At 37.4% G+C, this 18,530-nt stretch overlaps 2 protein-coding genes and 1 pseudogene across 4 annotated transcripts in view; 1 reads left to right on the top strand and 2 right to left on the bottom strand.

The window, feature by feature from the left end:
* Positions 1–18,530, bottom strand: part of POLR3G (RNA polymerase III subunit G) — a 107,581-nt gene that overhangs the window by 42,807 nt on the left and 46,244 nt on the right. For all 3 annotated transcript variants that reach the window (XM_059418226.1, XM_059418224.1, XM_059418227.1), the window contains one exon: positions 2,850–2,951. The gene's annotated coding sequence lies outside the window, so the exon portion shown is untranslated. The remainder of the gene's footprint in view (positions 1–2,849; positions 2,952–18,530) is intronic.
* MBLAC2 (metallo-beta-lactamase domain containing 2) lies at positions 49–15,747 on the top strand. The gene is made up of 2 exons (XM_059418223.1): positions 49–957; positions 12,483–15,747. Exons 1-2 carry the CDS (start codon positions 504–506, stop codon positions 12,866–12,868), a joined length of 840 nt encoding a protein of 279 aa, XP_059274206.1. The 5' UTR covers positions 49–503; the 3' UTR covers positions 12,869–15,747.
* LOC132028903 (U4 spliceosomal RNA) lies at positions 4,198–4,266 on the bottom strand (annotated as a pseudogene).

Below are 18,530 nucleotides of genomic sequence, written 5' to 3'. Positions count from 1 at the left end.
CAGGCGCCGTACTCGTCCATCCGGCTTGGCCTGACTCTTTCGGCGCCGGCTGGAAATGCGCTTCGGAGCGCGCGGTGGGTGGGAGGACCTGGCACCTCCCCCGCCCAGCTTCTCGCCTCTGCAGTCAGACCCCTGGGGTGAAAAAAGTGTCCCCTTCTGGGTCTCCAGTCTGCTGCAGTGCCCCTGCGTTACCGCTCTCTCGTGCTGCAGCTGTTGAAGCCGCGACTATTCCCGCGTCTCGGTGCGGGCAGAGCAACCTCTGCTCTCTGCGGACCTGGCTGGAGGGTGCGGGCCGACTCTCCAGGCCGCGTCTCGGCGCGTCCTTCCTCTTAGTTCTCCCCCCCACCCTCGCATCTCCCGGATCCCCCGCCCTCTCCTCGCTCTGCGCCTCCTCGCTGGCTGCGGGCTGACCGCTCCACACCGCCGCAGCGCCTAGCGTCTGGACAGCCTGCCAGAGGCACACACACCTACACCCACTCCACCCGACCGCACCCCTGCCCAGCATGTCCGCTCTCGAGTGGTACGCCCACAAGTCCCTGGGCGACGGCATCTTCTGGATTCAGGAACGCTTCTATGAGTCGGGCAACCGCGCCAACATCTGGCTGGTGCGCGGTTCCGAGCAAGATGTGGTGATCGATACGGGCCTGGGGCTGCGCAGCCTCCCGGAGTACCTGTACTCCTCTGGGCTCTTGCAGGATCACGGGGCCAAAGAGGACGCGGCGTGCCGGCCACTGCTGGCCGTGGCCACCCACGTGCACTTCGACCACTCCGGAGGCCTCTACCAGTTCGACCGGGTGGCCGTGCATCATGCTGAGGCCGAGGCGCTGGCTCGCGGGGACAACTTTGAGACCGTGACCTGGCTGTCTGACAGCGAGGTGGTGCGGGCGCCCAGCCCCGGCTGGAGGGCCAGGCAGTTCCGAGTGCAGGCGGTACAGCCCACCCTCATCCTGCAGGATGGTAATGGGCCCTCGCGGGCGCGCGCTCTGTCTTTAAGGGAGGGGATTGGGGAAAACTGTTCGAGGGATGCATGCTGCAGACGTGCGTGGCTTTAAGCTGGCCCGTTTTGTCACATCGCAGAAACACCACTACTCTTTCTTCCTTTCTTGGGTAGAAGCCCACTCGATGGGAGCCAAGGCCATCGCAGCCTTCCCTACCAGAGACCAGTTCTGGCACCGTGTGGCAACGCCAAGTAATGGAATTAAATCCGGCCCCACCCCCTAGTCATTTTCCTATGCAAGATACAGTAGTAACACTACAAAGGCTTGTGACTAGGGATTACCCATTCTTTTCCTGAACACCTGATTTCCAGACGCGTTTCTAGAGAAAAGACTTCTAAGTAATGACTCCTCACAAAGAGTTCATGACATGCTCTGTGCTTTTGAGGCCGGCTGACTTCATCCGGGATGTCAGTGGTCACTGCTGGGTATAAGCAATTCCCACCTGTAGGTTTAGAAAGCCATTAGAGAGCGGTCGTTCCAAATCTGCTCGTGCATCCTTATCTCCAGATAGGTTTCTGTTCTTGTTGTAGCCTCATTAGAGAAAAGCTTGATAGTGAACATAAAAAGAGTGTGTGAGTCTTACAGTATGACAATATATGGTCTGGTTTAAAGCAAGGCCTGAAAAAAATTAATAAGGAGGTATTTCCGGTGATGCTGAAGTATGTGAACTCATGCATGGATAGCCTTGGGCCTCTGGTTCTGTAAAAGACAGGATGGGGATCAGAAAGAAACTAATGGAATAAGAGCCCTCTCAACCCCAGCACGTTGAATAATTGAGCTAATTAGCCACAACAGCATTAATTTCCTTTTTTTCCTTTCAGAATACTTTTGTTGATTTCCTTTTATCTTCACAACAGGTTTGAAGTGAGATGGCTGACCCCTAATTAGATGGCTTGCCTAGAGTCCACAAAGCAAGATAGTGACAAAAGCTAGGAATGGAACCAAGAATGGAGAGATCAAATCATGTAGATCATAAATCCTACCCCTTAAATACATTTTGATAATTCTGAGTAGGATATGAAACCCCTTCTCACATTTTTATCTTGAAACCATTTTAATTGCCAATTTTATTTATTAAAGCATTTCTTCAAGAGGTAGAAAAATCTGTTGCACAATAAGGCTACTTTATGACTAACCAAGATGACAAATATGAAATATTTTATAATAATCAGTTTATCATACAGATGAGATCTTGAACATTTGAAATATCAAAAAATAGAAAGCAAGATTCTGTACCTCACACCTCACTGAAAAAGTCTTTTCATTAAAATTTTAAATCCAAAGATTAAAAAAAAGACTTGTTAGGTAGTAGTCATTATCTGATAATTTGAGATGAAAGAAAAGTAGATATACAGTATTCTTGTATTTTTTGATAAAATCGATACTTTTTAGAGGTAAGATTTCCATGCAGTTGGTGGGTATTCAGAGTTAATTAGTTGTAGCACTGAAACCAAAAAATGTTTACATTAGTATTTAAAATATATTAATTTGTCTGAATGAATAATAAATTACTTCTGATTTATTTACTTTTGCTCCTGTGCCAGCAATAGGAAATGAATGGTGAAAGAATGATAAGAATTACAATTTTATAAGTAAAGAGCCCAAGCAGGCCTGAATATCATGCCTGAGATCACATATCCAGTTTGGAAAAGAGCTAGGACTAGAATCCAGGTTTCCTAAATCCCAGTTGATGGTAGTAATATTATAGCATTTTGGAACTGCAGGGGGCCTGTAAGCCTTTGAAAGTGTGAAAAAAAAAAAACAAACAACCTTAATATTTACCAAACACTTAAAGCTGAGAATAGTGTGTTAAATCAAAAGGTGTTTTTCATTAGGAGCAGAATGCCTCACCTCTCAAGTAGTATCTAATTTCCTCTTTTCTCAGGAATATTAATTTCCTTTTTCTTCTGAATGGTGTGGCCTGCTGACTTGCTGTTATCATGATCCAGATGCCTGGAAGGAGATATAAAGTATTTATATGAAAAATTCATACAGTTACACACACACATGATCAGCACATACCAAACAGCATAATGTTGTTGCTTTAATTAGAGCATAAGGAGACTGAAGTCATTGGTTTATTACATTTCACTTAGTGAATTGAAGATCACTTGTCATGAGGAAGCATAAATCTGGGCACTGTATAACTAATCCTAATGCTGACTTGTAAATGGGGGACAAGGAGATATCACCATCCAGTGTATCATCTTAGATGGAAAACAATTCCCCCTACCAACAGTGAAATAGTATCTTCCTCTAAGAAGATAAATAAACCTTAGGTTAATATAGCACCTTCTTCTTGACTGGGCATATATCTTTTTGTCTCTTTTTCACAATATTCAAATGATATGAAGTACAGGCATTTTGTCCCCTGTTATATATGTTTAAACAATTTACCCAGAGTCACCAAAATAATCACAGTTAGGACAAGTAGACTTAAATCATTTGGGGAGGTTAAAAACAAAAAAATAGATTCCAGGAAGGTAGCAGGTTGAAAAACACATCTATCTTGGCTCCATCCCAAACCTAAGACTATTATAAACGGACCATGGTTTGTCTGTTTAACTGTAAATCCATATTGAACTATTTCAGATGCTGCAGAGTAAATGCGATGACTGAGTCAGCAGTTTTATCTTCTGGCAGCAATGGGAAATCAAACACCAATCCAGTTTGCACTGCAGGAACCTTAAAAGGCTCAGGAATTAGCAGTAGCTGGTACCTTTGTAGAGGCAAAGGAAAGAATAGGGAAATGAGTAGAATTGGTTGAAAGCCATTTAAGAGGCTATTAAAACTCTGGAATGCGCATCCAGTTATTGTGTCCTCTGGGGTGGGTAAAGCAGAGGAGTTTCTTGAGTGAAAGTGTTAAGTACTATTGAGCTCAGGATTCAGTATGGAAAATAGAAGAAAAGTGTGTGTGTGTGTGTGTGTGTGTGTGTGAGAGAGAGAGAGAGAGAGAGAGAGAGAGAGAAGGAGAGACAGAGAGATAGAGAGAGTATGTTCCTTACTAGACTTCAAGGGTACACACAGGTCTTTATCCCCCAAGTAGCAAATTGGAAGACTTTTAGCCGGGAAGTTTATCTAGCCCTAGAGGAAAGACTAAGATGCTGATCCCTCATCAATCTTTGACTTGATCTCTCTCCAGTGAAGCCTTGGTCACTGGCCCCGTGCATGCACTACACGCAGCCTTTTCACTCCCCATTCTTTCAATTAGCAATAATCGCGCCTCGGATAAACCTCATTGGCTACGATACTGCCACTGCGCAAAGCTCACTCCCCATTCTTAAACAGGCAACCAAGCATTATGAAAATCCGAGAAATCTGTTTAACTTGAGATCAAATACTAAAAAAATAGCATAAAGCAATTTGAGGGTTGAAGACTATCATTAATAGCATTAATAGCATCAGGGGATGACAGAAGCTATTGCATTCAAGATATCCAGGAGACAAGAGGATGCTTTAAACATAAGCAACAGAACGGTATACACACACACACACACATACACACACACACACGAGTGTAAGAATTTAAAACAGCAAAGGTTTCTTTTTCTTTTTTTTTTTTTTTTTTTTTAAGATTTATTTCAGAGAGGGCGCCTGGGTGGCTCAGTGGGTTAAGCCGCTGCCTTCGGCTCAGGTCATGATCTCAGAGTCTTGGGATTGAGTCCCGCATCGGGCTCTCTGCTCAGCAGAGAGCCTGCTTCCCTCTCTCTCTCTGCCTGCCTCTCCATCTACTTGTGATTTCTCTCTGTCAAATAAATAAATAAAATCTTTAAAAAAAAAAAAAAGATTTATTTCAGAGAGAGAGAGCACATATATGCAACAGGGGGAGGGGCAGAGGGCGAGTGAAAGAAGGAGAGAAGCAGATATATGCCTGCCCCATATGGGGGTCGAAGTGGGGCTCAACATGGGGCTTGACCCCGTGACCCTTAGAAAATGACCTGCCAAAATCAATAGTCAGTCGCTTAACTAACTGAGCCACCCAGGCACCCCTAAAATGGTAGAAGTTTCTTAGTAGAACTGGAAGATAAATTTGAAAAACTTAAAAGAAAGAGCAGATAGGCAAAAATGAAAACTAGGAGAGATCCAGTAGAGGACCAGTTTGGAAAAATTCAACATTGGAATAAAAGCAGCACAGGTTGAATAGAGAAAGTGCTGGAAAGAAAGGATGATAGAGATAATTCATGAGAATATTCCGTAATTAAGGGATGTAAAATTTTAGGTTGAGAGAACCCGCAGAGTTCCTACCACAAATAAAACACACCCAACCAAAGACATTTTATTGTAAAATTTCAGAATACTAGAATCAAGCTTCCAGAAATTTAAATAAAAATGTCATCTCTACAGAGGCATCTGGGTGGCTTTGTTAGTTAAGTGTCTGACTCTTGGTTTCGGCTCAGGTCATGATCTCAGGGTCCTGGGATCAGCTCTACGTAGGGCTCCACGCTCAGCAGGGAATCTGCTTATGGATTCTGTCTCCCTTTCTCTCCCTGCCATCCCCTCCACACACTCTCTCTCTCTTTCTCTCTCTCTCTCTCCATCTCTCTCTGTCTTAAATAAATAAATCTTTCTTAAAAAGTCTTCTATACAGATCATAATGGCTTTGGAGCTAGAAAAGAAGAATTATGCCTTATTTGAATGCAGTTTATTTCAAATTGAGAATTCTACATCCATTTCACTAATAGTGAAGTTCTCAGAAAGATTATTTCTCACATGCTGTTACTTAGAAAGTTACTAAGATACAATTTTATCCTACTTACTCCCTTCAAAATAAGGAAGTAAAGCAAGAGGAAAACATGGCATATAGGAATCATGAGATCTAATACAAGAAAAAGTTGAAAGGAAGCATCAGGATGATGGCAAAGATGGCATTCCAACAATGATACTACGCCAGGCTTAAAGAGCTCCATACAGGAGCAGTTAAATTATTACTCTTTTGGGAGGATGAGAGGATAAGACATATATACACGTGTAGTGCCAGTAGAATAATGAAGAGTAAAGAGAGCTAAAAATCCTTGTATTTCATCATGGAAGTCAATAAATACAATCTAAAATTTATAAACCAAAAAATTGTGATTGAAATCAATACAGTATATCTAATCGGCAAATCAAGAGATGAGATATAAAAATTATTTAGAGATGGGTGTATATAGTAGAGGCAGCTACCAGAAGAAAAATTGTTAAAAAGTGGTTGATTCTTGGGCGCAGGATTGGAGATAGAGTCAGAATGGGGCAAATAACTTTTTCTTACACTTTAAGCCCTTTTGGAATATTTTATTTGAAATATATATATTTAAAAAATATATATATATATATACACATATATATATTTCTTTGATTAAAAATGAAATAAAAAGATGGGGGATACCAAGTTGGGAAGGGATATTTGAGAAGCCAAGAGAAGTTTAGTATGGCTGGAATCTGATGACAACTGGGTCAGGGTGAGGGCTTAAAAGGATATTTTATGTGTGTGTATGGTTTTGTGTGTGATTATACATTTATATATATGATATTATATATATATGGATACATTTCATAGGCAATTCTGATTCTTAGAAGTGATGAAATTATTTATATGAGTGTTACAAACGTATGGGAGGCACATGTAAAGCCACAGAGTAATGGCAGATCTAATGATATTTAGCCATATGGCCTTATCAACTGCTTACAGTTGGTATCTATTTTGATAGGTGGGCACTTATGACTTATCTGTTGCTAAATATTTTGAATATCACCTGGGTATAACCACCGATCAATAAAAATTCTATCCCTACATTGGTTATTATCCACAGATTTTTTTTTGACTAAGTTTCTCTCACTCCCTTTCTACACACTTAACGAAAAAAAATCACTCAGATAGACCCATTATTACACCAACCTAGCTATAATTTCTTTACCTTACCTGCCAACCATACATGGATGACAGTGGTTTGTGATCCCCAGAGGCACTTTAAATCTGCAACAATTACCTTGTGAAGGAATCTGGCCCCTTATGACTATCCTTGGTAGATACCTCGGAATGGAATCCGTGGTTCTTATGGTAAGTGGATGTTAATTTTTTAAGAAAGTGCCTGTTTTCCAAAATAGTTATACAGTTTTACACTCCCACATGCAACAGATAAGAGTTCCAGTTTCTCCACATCTTCGTCAACACTTGTTTTTGTCCATCTTTTTTTTAATTTTAGCCATTCTAATGAGTATGTAGTGGTATTTCATTGTGATTTTATTTGCATCTCCCTAATAACTAATGATGGTGAGCGTATTTTCAGGTACTTATTTGCTATTCAAATATCTTCTTTTTTAAAGAGTCTATTAAAATCTCTTCTTTAAGGGGCACCTGGGTGGCTCAGTGGGTTAAAGCCTCTGCCTTCGGCTCAGGTCATGATCCTGGGGTCCTGGGATCGAGCCCCGCATCGGGCTGTCTGCTCCTCTGAGAGCCTGCTTCCTCCTCTCTCTCTCTCTCTGCCTGCCTCTCTGCCTACTTGTGATCTCTGTCTGTCAAATAAATAAAAATCTTAAAAAAAAAAAAAATCTCTTCTTTAAAAAAAATTTTTTTTTGTTTTCTTACTATTGAGTTGTAAGTATTCTTTATATATTCTGAATTCTAGCCCTTTATCAGACATATACTTTGCAAATATTTTCTCCCAATATGTGGGTTGCCTTTTCATTTTCATAATGGTGTCTTTTTAAGCAAGAAAGCTTATAACTTGGATGAAGCCCAATTAGTCATTTTTCCTTATGATTTATTTGTGTCATATCTAAGAGGTATGCCTATCCCAAAATCACAAAGATTTTCTCCTGGTTTTTTTTCCTAGAAGCTTTTCATTTAGGTTTATGATCCATTCTGAGTTACTTTTTGTTCATTTTGTCAAGTGACAGTTGAAAGGTTCTTTCATGTTTATATGCATATGGATATCCAAACTGTTCTAGTCTACTTTGTTGAAAAGATTATTCTTTTTACCCATTGAATTATCTTTGTCAAAAATTCGTTGACCATATATGAATATCTCCTTTTGGACTCTATTCTCTTCCATTGATTATATCTATCCTTTAGCCAGCACCACACTATCTTAATTATTGTAACTTTATTATAATTCTTGAAATTAAGTAATGTAAGTCCTCCAACTTTGTACCTCTTTTTCAAAATTGTTTTGGCTATTCTAAGTCATTTGCATTTCCATGTAACTTTTAGAATGAGATTTTCAATTTCTACAAAAAGGTCAAGATTTTGATTGAGATTTTATCAAATCTATAGATGTACACTCACCATTATAGTAGCCGCTAGTCATATTTGACTATCTAAATACAAATCTAAATTAACTAGGATTGATTAAAATTAAATTGTAGTGCATTAGCCTTTTTCAAGTACCATTAGCCACTTGAGGCTAGTAGCCACATGTCCAGTACTGGACAGAGTTGATACAGAGTATTTCAATAATCTCAGGAAGTTCTATTGGGCATTGTAGCTATAGGAAAAATCATATTTAAATACCATCTTAACAATTTCGAGGCTTCCACTTAATTGATATGATATATCTCTCCTTTTGTTTAGGTCTTTAATTTTTCTTCATAATGTTTTTATACTTTTCAGTATATAGATATAACAAAACATCTTTTATTAAATTTTTCTTCCTATTTTATTCTTTTTGTTGCTATTATAAAAGAAATGGCTATTTATTTGTTTATTTATTTAGATTTTCATTTATTTATTTGACAGAGATCACAAGTAGGCATAGAGGCAGGCAGAGAGAGAGGAAGGGAAGCAGGCTCCCCACCGAGCAGAGAGCCCCATGCGGGGCTCAATTCCAGGACCCTGGGATCATGACCCGAGCCGAAGGCAGAGGCTTTAGCCCACTGAGCCACCCGGGTGCCCCAATATGGCTTTTTAAATTAAATATTTTTGATAGTTCACTGATAATATGTAGAAATACAACTGATTTTTTAAAAAGATTTTATTTATTTGACAGAGAGAGAGAGCATGCACAAGCAGGGGGAGTTAGGGAGAGGGAGAAGCAGATTCCCCTCTGAGCAGGGAGCACAACACAGGACTTGATCCTAGAATCTTGGGATTGTGACCTGAGTTGAAGGCAGATGCTTGACTGACTGGGCCACCCAGGTGCCCCTACAATTGATTTTCGTATCTGATCTTGTACCCTGTAACATTGCTAAACTTTTTTTTTTTTAATTCTCTAGCATTTTTGTACGTTTCTTAGGATTTTCTACAAAAAGATCTTGTTATCTGTGAATAAAGACAGATTTACTTCTTTTGCAACTCTGTGTGACATTACTCTTTTTCTTGGCTGACTGCACTGGCTAGAATCTTCAGTGTAATGTTAAATAGAAATGGTAAAAGTAAATATCCTTGCCTTCTTCTTATCTTAGTAGGAAAGCATTTAGTGTTTCTATTTAGTGATATGTTAGCTGTAGGTTTTTCATAGGTGCCCTTTATCAAGTAGAGGGCCTTCCCTTCTCTTTCTAGTTTGCAGAAAGTTTTTACCACTAGTTAGGGTTGGATTTTGTCATATGCTTTTTCTGCATCTATTGAGATGTTCATATGGCTTTTTTCCTTTATTTTACTAATATAGTATATTACATTACTTGATTTTCAGAGGTCAAACAAAATTTATATTTCTGGGATAGACCTCATTTGGTCATTATCCTATTTATAAATTGCTGTCTTTAATTTGCCAATATTTTGATAATGGTTTTGAGATGACTGTCATTAGGAATACTGGTTGTTGTTTGTCTTTGTCTACAATTGAATTTGAAAGCTTTCCCTCCTCATCTATATTCTGAAAGTCAAGATTCCTTCCCTGTCCTGAGTGACTGACAGAATTGACCAATGAAGCCATCTTTGAGCCTGGGCTTTTCTTTGTGGGGAGATTTAAGTTATTTATCAACTTCTTTGCGTGATATAGGTCTATTTAGATTTTCTGTTTCTCCAGTCACTTGAGGTAATTTGTCTCTTCCTAAAAATTTGTCTTTTTCAACTAAGTTGTCAAGTTTGTTTAAAGTTATTCATAATATTCCCTTATACTCCATTTAATTTCCTTTGGGATCCCTTCTTTCATTCCTGATTTTTGCAATTTGTGTTTTCTCTAACTTTTTTCTTTGTCTAGCCAGTGGTATATCAATTTTGTTCCTCTTGTCAATGAACCAGCTATTGGTTTCTTTGACTTTTACTATTGATTTTCTTTCTTATTTTATTTATTCCTGTACTGACCTTCATTATTTATTCCTTAACACTTACCTCCCCGCCGAGCAGAGAGCCCGATGCGGGACTCGATCCCAGGAGCCTGAGATCATGACCTGAGCCGAAGGCAGCGGCTTAACCCACTGAGCCACCCAGGCGCCCAAGATCAAAATTTTTGTTAGAAACTTTGATTTTAAACAGTTAACCCTTTATTAATAAGCATTTAAAGCAATAAAATTTTTTCTAAGCATTGCGTTAGCTGCATCCCATAAATTTTGATATATTTTATTTGTATTTTCATTCAGTGCAAGAGATTTTATAATCTCCTATGTGATTTCATCTTTGATCCACAAGTTATCTAGAGTTGTGATGCCTACTTTGTGTATATTTGGATATTTCCCATAATATTTTTGTTAATAATTTCTAATTATGTTGTAGTCAAAAAGTTATTTTTATTTTATTCCTTTCATATTTACTGAGACTTGCTTTATAGCCTCACTGAATAGCATGATGAATATCCCATGTGCAATTAAAAAGACTGTATGCTGTTTTAAGATAAAGCATTTTATATATGTCACTTAGGTCAAATCAGTTGATAGTTGTTCACATCTTCTGTATTCTTACTGATTTTCTATCTACTTGTTATACAAATTATTCAGAAAGGTCTATTTAAATCTCCAAGCATAATTGTTGAACTGTTTATTCTTATCTAAAAAAGTATTTATTTTGGAGCACCTGGGTGGCTTAGTCATTAAGCATCTGCCTTCAGCTATGGTTATGATCCCAGGGTCCTGGGTCGAGCCCCACATTGGGCTCCCTGCTCAGTGGGAAGCCTGCTTCTCCCTCTCCCACTCCCCCTGCTTGTTCTGTCTCTTGCTGTCTCTCTGTCAAATAAATAAAATCTTAAAAAAAAAAAAAAAGCAACTTATTTGTTGGGGGGGGAGAGAGAGCGTGAATGAGTACAGGGGGAGGGAGAGAGAGAGAGTTATAAGCAGACTCCACACTGAGCATGGAGCCTACATGGGGCTCAGTCTCATGACCCTGAGATCATGACCTGAGCCAATATCAAGAGTCCACTGCTTAACCAACTGTGCCACCCAGGTTCTCCTGAACTGTTTATTCTTATTTCAGTTCTGTCAGTTTTTACTTCATGAATTTGTAGTCTCTTTGTTAGGGGCAAGCACATTTATAATTTTTTAGTGTGTTGACTTAATGTATATCCCAATAAAATATACCTCTTTTCTTTTTTTTAAATGTTTTATTTATTTTTTTGACAGACAGAGATCACAAAGAGGCAGAGTGGCAGGTGGGGCGGGGGGAAACAGGCTCCCTGCTGAGCAAAGAGCTTGATGCAGGGCTCGACCCAGTACCCTGGGATCATGACCTGAGCCGAAGGCAGAGGCTTTAACCCACTGAGCCACCCAGGCACCCCTGTGTGGAGGACTTTTAAGCTGAGATTAGAGATGGACCAGAGACCTTACATTTATATCATCTGTTATTGCTATAGTTGAATTTAGGGCTGCCATTTTGTTATTTGTTTCTGTATCTATTTCTTATTTCTCCCTCTTTTCCTCTTTCATTGTCTTTTAGGCTTAACAAATTCTGATTATTACACGGTTTAATTGCCTTGTTAACTTTTAAATTATATGTCTTTAATTTTTTTCTGTATGTATGTTTGCACTAAAGATAACAATATGGAACTTTTAAATTATGATGAGTAACTTAAGCTAGTACTGATTTAAATCCAGTGAGACAGCAATTTTGCTCTCATACTGCAAAGAGCAGCATTCATGAATTGTGTCATCAGGAAACTTGTACCATGGATGTACTGAAAAATAAAAGGTTTGTGGTCAAATAAGTTTGAGAAATGGTACAGTCATATCTCCCTTGTGTATATCTACAATGTAGATTAGCACATTAAAAAGCTCTCAGAAGCCTTGTTGAAAAAAATCTGCTTCATTTTCTTTGAAGGAAGGGTTTCCCAAAATATTTGACTACAGAATCTTCCTTTTCTTTTATGTATCAGACAACCTACAGAAATAGTGTTCCACATAACTCACTTTGACAAACACTGGTCAAGCAAACAATAGAAATGAAATACAGTCAACTTATTTTTAATTCTTCATTAATAAATATTGTGTTTCTGAAATAAAATGAAAATAAGTGTCATCCTTCTGGAACTCTTTGAAACCAACTGCTGATTCTTTTCAATCAACTACTGGTTCTTTTATTCTTTAAGTGATTGAAGTCAAGTATACAACATGTTTATCTGTAAACTCTGTTTCTATTTGTAGGTGATGTGATAAACCTCGGTGACAGACAGCTCACTGTTATGCACATGCCTGGTCACTCCAGGGGCAGTATTTGCTTACATGACAAAGACCGGAAGATTCTTTTCAGTGGAGACGTTGTGTATGATGGATCACTGATTGACTGGCTCCCATACAGCAGGATAAGTGACTATGTTGGAACATGTGAACGTCTGATAGAATTAGTGGACAGAGGTCTGGTAGAGAAGGTGCTTCCTGGGCACTTTAATACCTTTGGTGCCGAAAGGCTTTTTCGATTGGCTTCTAACTATATTTCAAAAGCTGGGATATGTCACAAAGTTTCCACTTTTGCCATGCGATCTCTTGCAAGTTTAGCCTTACGTGTAACAAATTCTAGGACCTCACCCTAGTATCTATACTGATAACCTATTATGATTAGTTCTATAAATTAATCCAATTCATTTTGTGCTGTTTAAAATGATTAATAGTGAGCATTTCAAGAAGTGCTTTATTAGAGAAAAAAGATTGAGAATGAGTAAACCAAAAAAGGAGGTTCTTTGTTTAAATTATTTCCTTCTTCCAAATAAGAAATCACTTAAAGAAGCTCATAATTTGCCAAGCTGTCATCTTGTAATATTTGTCACCTTGTAATATCCAGAAATGACATAGAAATCTATGCGAAAACAAGGAGGCATTTTGCAGTAACAGAAAGAACTCTCCTTGCCTCCCATTTGTTTTATTTTATTTATAATCCAAACTTGATATTTTTAGTATATTATTTAAAGGTAAAGGTTCTTGAGTTTAAAATACATTAGTACTCAATACAAACATATATATTAACATTTAAAATGACAGCTAAAACAGTCCATTGTTATGGCACAGAATTTTTATGCTTCATTTATTTATTCTTAATGTAATTATAGTGTACATTATATGTTGCGTAATTTTACTTACAAAGAGTACAATGAATTTTGTTTATTGCAAAGCTTTAAATATAACTTGCAGAGTGCTTCAGTAAAAAGCTACTAATAGCATTGTTTGTTATGTGAGTGTAATATTTTCAATCATAAAAGTGAGATTCAAATGTCTGTAATCTAATTACAAATTGTCAGATTTCTCAAAAGGACACTGTCAGGCAAATTTGAAAATATACACATTGAAAATATTTTTTATTATATCCTATTTTAATATTAACAGCTATTATAAACAAAATTTTTCTTGTTAAATAGCAGCTTCAGTATGTCATATTTTATAGTATCAGAATAATTATAGAGATCTACAACATCCTGATAGAAATCATTCTTTTACTTACCATAACATACATATGTACCGCAGAAGGCTTTTCAGATTAATTGCAAAATATGCATTAGATATTGACTTAGAATGAATTGCCTTTTTTATCCTGATTCACAACACCTATTCCTGTTCAGTATTCTTTGTCTTGAATGAAAAGAAGTCTACATTTATAAAGTTATAGGAAAGGTTTGCCCACTATTTAGTAAAACATTTTGGTTTGGTGCTCTTTATAATTTATTAAAAAGCCTTTTGGAATATTTCATAAAGGTTTTTTAAACAGTTTTTTCACTGCCTTTTTATTATTGACATGTCCAAAACCAAACTGAGATAGCTTTGGAAACCAGATTTTTTAGTATTAAGAAGGTTTAGCAACTTTTATTTGCAAAAAATTGTGAAATGTTCCCACCCTCCACCCACCCAGTTTCTTTAGTCTTTTATTCATTCAACACATGCACCCCACACATTCCACATGCATACACACAGTCGCATACATATATACTTGCACAGTATTGTGCTAAACACTGTGGAAGCTTAAAAAGTCAAAGAGACTACATCTTAGCTAGAAGTAGAAGGCAAACAAAACATGAATAATAATATATGCAGGTTGAAGCTAATACAAATTACACAATAGTATCAGGGACGTAAGTGGAGGGATGTGGAGTTTGGTTAGGAAAAGATTCCTGAAGGAGGGGTTTTTCAGTCCCATTTGGAAAGACGATTTGGTAGGTGGTCAGGGTAGGGAACAAAAGATCCAAGAATAGGGATGGAAGCATTGCTGTCTAAAGTAGGCTATTCCCTTGTGACAATTTAAATTTAATTTTCAGGAATCTTAGATCTTCCAAACACCAAGAATTTAGCATGAGAAAGGTGGGTTTGTGATTGTGTATATAAGAATCATCCTCAGTGACAGACAAGCTATACTGCCACATGCCACCAAATGGATCTTCTCATTCAAGGCAGTAGGTCTGTTTCAGTTGATAGTACAACATCAAAGATACAGATTTGGTTCAGGGCAACTAAAATCACTTAATAAGCCTTAAATATAGCCATTATTTTTATATCAGTAGCACAAAAAAAACAAAAACAAAAACAAAAACCAAAAGTCCTTAACCATTGACCATTTTATCATACTTTAGGACTTAAAAAAAAAAATCAGGGTATAGTAGGCACTAAGTTTTATTGAGAAATATTTAAACCTGATGAAGGCTTTCTTTATTTCTTAAAAGTACAATTTTTCAAAACATGTTAATTTTATTTTTAAATTTCCATTTTTTTTTACATTATATAAAAACATAAGACTGATATTTTGCTTTTGTTTCAATGTGAATAAATTGGGGAAAGGATCTATCATTCATTTAGTGCCCATGCTATGCATTTTAAAATATGCATTATTTAGTTTAATCCTGGCCCCAGTGCCAAGAAGTAATTGGCCAGCCTCATACAACATAACTTCGAACAAACCTGGTAATGGAACACAGGTCTGTCTGCATCCCAAACTGTGCTCTTTCTCTTTACCTGCACAAATAACATAAAATTGGCAAAATGTATTTTTACTTTCCCAGATGCCACATGTGCCAAGAATAAAACAAGTGATGTTAAGCATAATAATAGCATATTTTAAAAGAAGCTTTAAAAAATATATTTTCACCCTGACAGTGACCCGTGTTATAATTTATGGTTTTTGGAACTAAGAGTATGTAAGTATAATTCAAAATTGTCAAAATGTAAGACATTTAGAAATAAATTTTATTTGTATTGTTAATAACTTAATCTTGGAAATTCATTTTCCTTATATGGTGTTTCCTTTTAACTAAGAAGTCTAAACTAACAAAAACCTTGTGTGTTATCCTGATACAGTTGAATGAATGATTATGTGTAGTTCTTATATGATAGTAATATAATTGTGACATGCACAAATTGTCTTCATATAATTTTCAGATATGTGAAAGTAAACATTTGTGTGATAAATATTAAAGTGAACATTTTATTTCGATCTCTAGTTGGTTCTTTTTCTAATAGTAGTAAATTCCCACTTAATTTCTTACAAGGATATTTCTTATGTGAAGGTACCTTCTCTTATGTGAAGTGCAGTTTTAAAAATGTGTAGTAAGTAAGATATCAAATCTGTGAGTAAGACTAGGGAATCCAGAAACTGAAAATGTCCATATAAACTTTTAGTAGTTAATAAATATGGCATTTTAAATCAATGGATGAAAGATGAACTATTCAGTATGTATCCCAATTGTTCATATGGGGAAAAAAAGGCCCTTAACAGCATAAACATATATTCTACATGGATTAAAGGCCATAATTTGAAAAATAAAACCATATGTGTATTAAAAGAAAAATTTAAATCATGTTTAAGACATTAGGATTGGGAAAATCTTTATATAGAAACAAAAAGCAAGATAATATCAAAATTTAAAATGTCCTAGAGCTTGGATACCAGAAAGTAAAAAAGATAAATTAGAAGAAAATATTCACAAATTGTAGAACAGCAATTTTTGTTTTAACAACTATAAAGAATGCCTACAAATCAGTTTTTAAAAAGGTCAACTACTATAAGGGAGGGAAGACCTTTCCTCTACCCTCAGGTTCTGTGGCTGGGCCAGAGGATTAAACTTAAAAAAGTTTAAGTTTCAGAAAGTTGGGAGCAAAGCATACAACTTTTATTTGATGTTAATATTTTTATGTGTATGGTGAGGCTTTTATATATAAGAAAAGAAAACCCAAAGAAGTGAATAGGATTGAGAGTTTACATACCATTTTAACAAAGAACAATAAACTGGGGAGACTGACGAGACAGGATAAGAGGGTTTGGATAGGGCTTGGTAAACTGTGGGAAAATGACTAAGGAATAGATGAGGGAAATGGAGGAAAGACAAGGGTTCTTCTAGAAGAACTGTTGATACAGATTAATCTTGGTGTCAACTCCCTGTCTCCAGTGATAAGAATGTTCTCTTCTTCCTGATATCAGGGAGAGCACCTTCTTTAGGGGAAATTGTATGCCCTGTTTTAGGTAGAAAGGGAAATGTCAAAGAGCCCTTCTTTTATCTGTTTTTTTCTCACTTGCTTTCAGATCAATCAATATGCCAAACTGGCATATTTTGGGGTGGCATGTTCTTTTCCCCTTTACTACCTACTACAAAAATGGATAAATTATATGAACAGGTCATTCACAGAAGAGGCAACACAATGGCCAATAAACATAAAGAATTATGTTGAACTTCAACATAATCAGAGAAATGCAAATTTAAATAATAAGACAGTTTACTCTAACCAGATGGGGAAATTTTGAGAATATGGAATATTGCCAAGAGTAAGGGTAAGTAGATATTTTTATGCTGTGCTGCTAAAAGTATAAAATTTAGGGAGGGGGCATTTGGAGTGTGATCTGGCACATTCTGATTTTGGGTTAAGCATTGTAGATTGTAGAGCATACACCTTTACCTCTGCTCCTTTCTGAAACTTGATCAAAATGACAGGAAAATCATTTCTTTACTGAACAAACTCAAGAACATCAAGAATAGAAAAGGAGAGAACCCTATCAACATGTTGACCCTGAACAGCTAATAGATGAGTGAAAATGAATTTGGTAAACCCAAGAAGGCAGAAAATAAGAATAAGGAAATCTGAGAAACGATCTTATTACACCAGTCCCCCTCCTTGACCCTGCAAAGGCTTAGATTTATACTAGGTACCTCTAGGAGTTGTGGTAAAGGTCTTTTTTATTTAAATTGTTTGCAGTTTAGACCACCAAATCCCTCCCTAAATACACTAGTAAGCAATTTCCTCTCCCTGACCTCAAGGAAAATTGGAGGTTATTTTAGATCTACCATGAAGTTAAGTAATATGTAGGTTTAGGGCCTAGCTCTTGCTTGGGCCCCTGCCATGGACCCGAGAGGGGCCCAAGAAATGTGTTCAGATGGTCATTTTGTTTGTTTGTTTTAATGTGCAAAGCTTAATTATTTTTTATTCTTTCTCTCAAAGCCCAAAATCACATGTTTCAGATCCCACAAAACTGGAACTTGTTCCTGACTCTAGGATTATTGTGTGGAGAAGGTAAAGCAGGATCTCTGTTGACAGGAAAATGGACCTTGTTGAACTGGAGTCCTATATTGAAAACAGAGGGATTTAGCAAAGGCTTATGTACAGTGAAAGGTTGCATACTTAAAGTTCACAGTCCCAGAGAGTCTTCCAACCTAGCTCAAGGAATGTTGGCAGCTATTGGCAAGAGACTGAAAGACATTTTTCTTAGAAATTTGACACCTAAAAGACCTAATGATACTGAATCTGGGGTCCCCAAAGAAAGGGCCTGGTGAAATCACCTTACAGTCTAGTGCACGATTGCAGGGCCTCCCTTCCTTGCCTCTCCTACACAACCTCTACAAGTGTTCTACTCTTTTTTTTTTAATTTAATTTTTATGTTTTAAAATACTTTATTTATTTATTTGAGATAAAGAGAGAGCACACACAAGTTGGGGAGAGGGGCAAGGGAGAAGTAGACTGCCCACTGAGCAGGGTGCCCAATGCAGGGCTTGATCACAGGATCCCAAGATCATGACCTGAGCCAACAGCAGTTAACTGATTGAGCCACCAGGCACTCCTCAAGTGTTCTTTTCTTAAGTTTAAATATATGCACCAAAGCCAGCATCTTGATCACAGGATCCCAAGATCATGACCTGAGCCAACAGCAGTTAACTGATTGAGCCACCAGGGCACTCCTCAAGTGTTCTTTTCTTAAGTTTAAATATATGCACCAAAGCCAGCATCTTG

Source organism: Mustela nigripes, chromosome 12, assembly GCF_022355385.1.
Source record: "Mustela nigripes isolate SB6536 chromosome 12, MUSNIG.SB6536, whole genome shotgun sequence".
In the NCBI taxonomy this organism is placed as follows: Eukaryota; Metazoa; Chordata; class Mammalia; order Carnivora; family Mustelidae; genus Mustela; species Mustela nigripes.
This window is presented reverse-complemented; position numbering and strand designations above follow the sequence as displayed.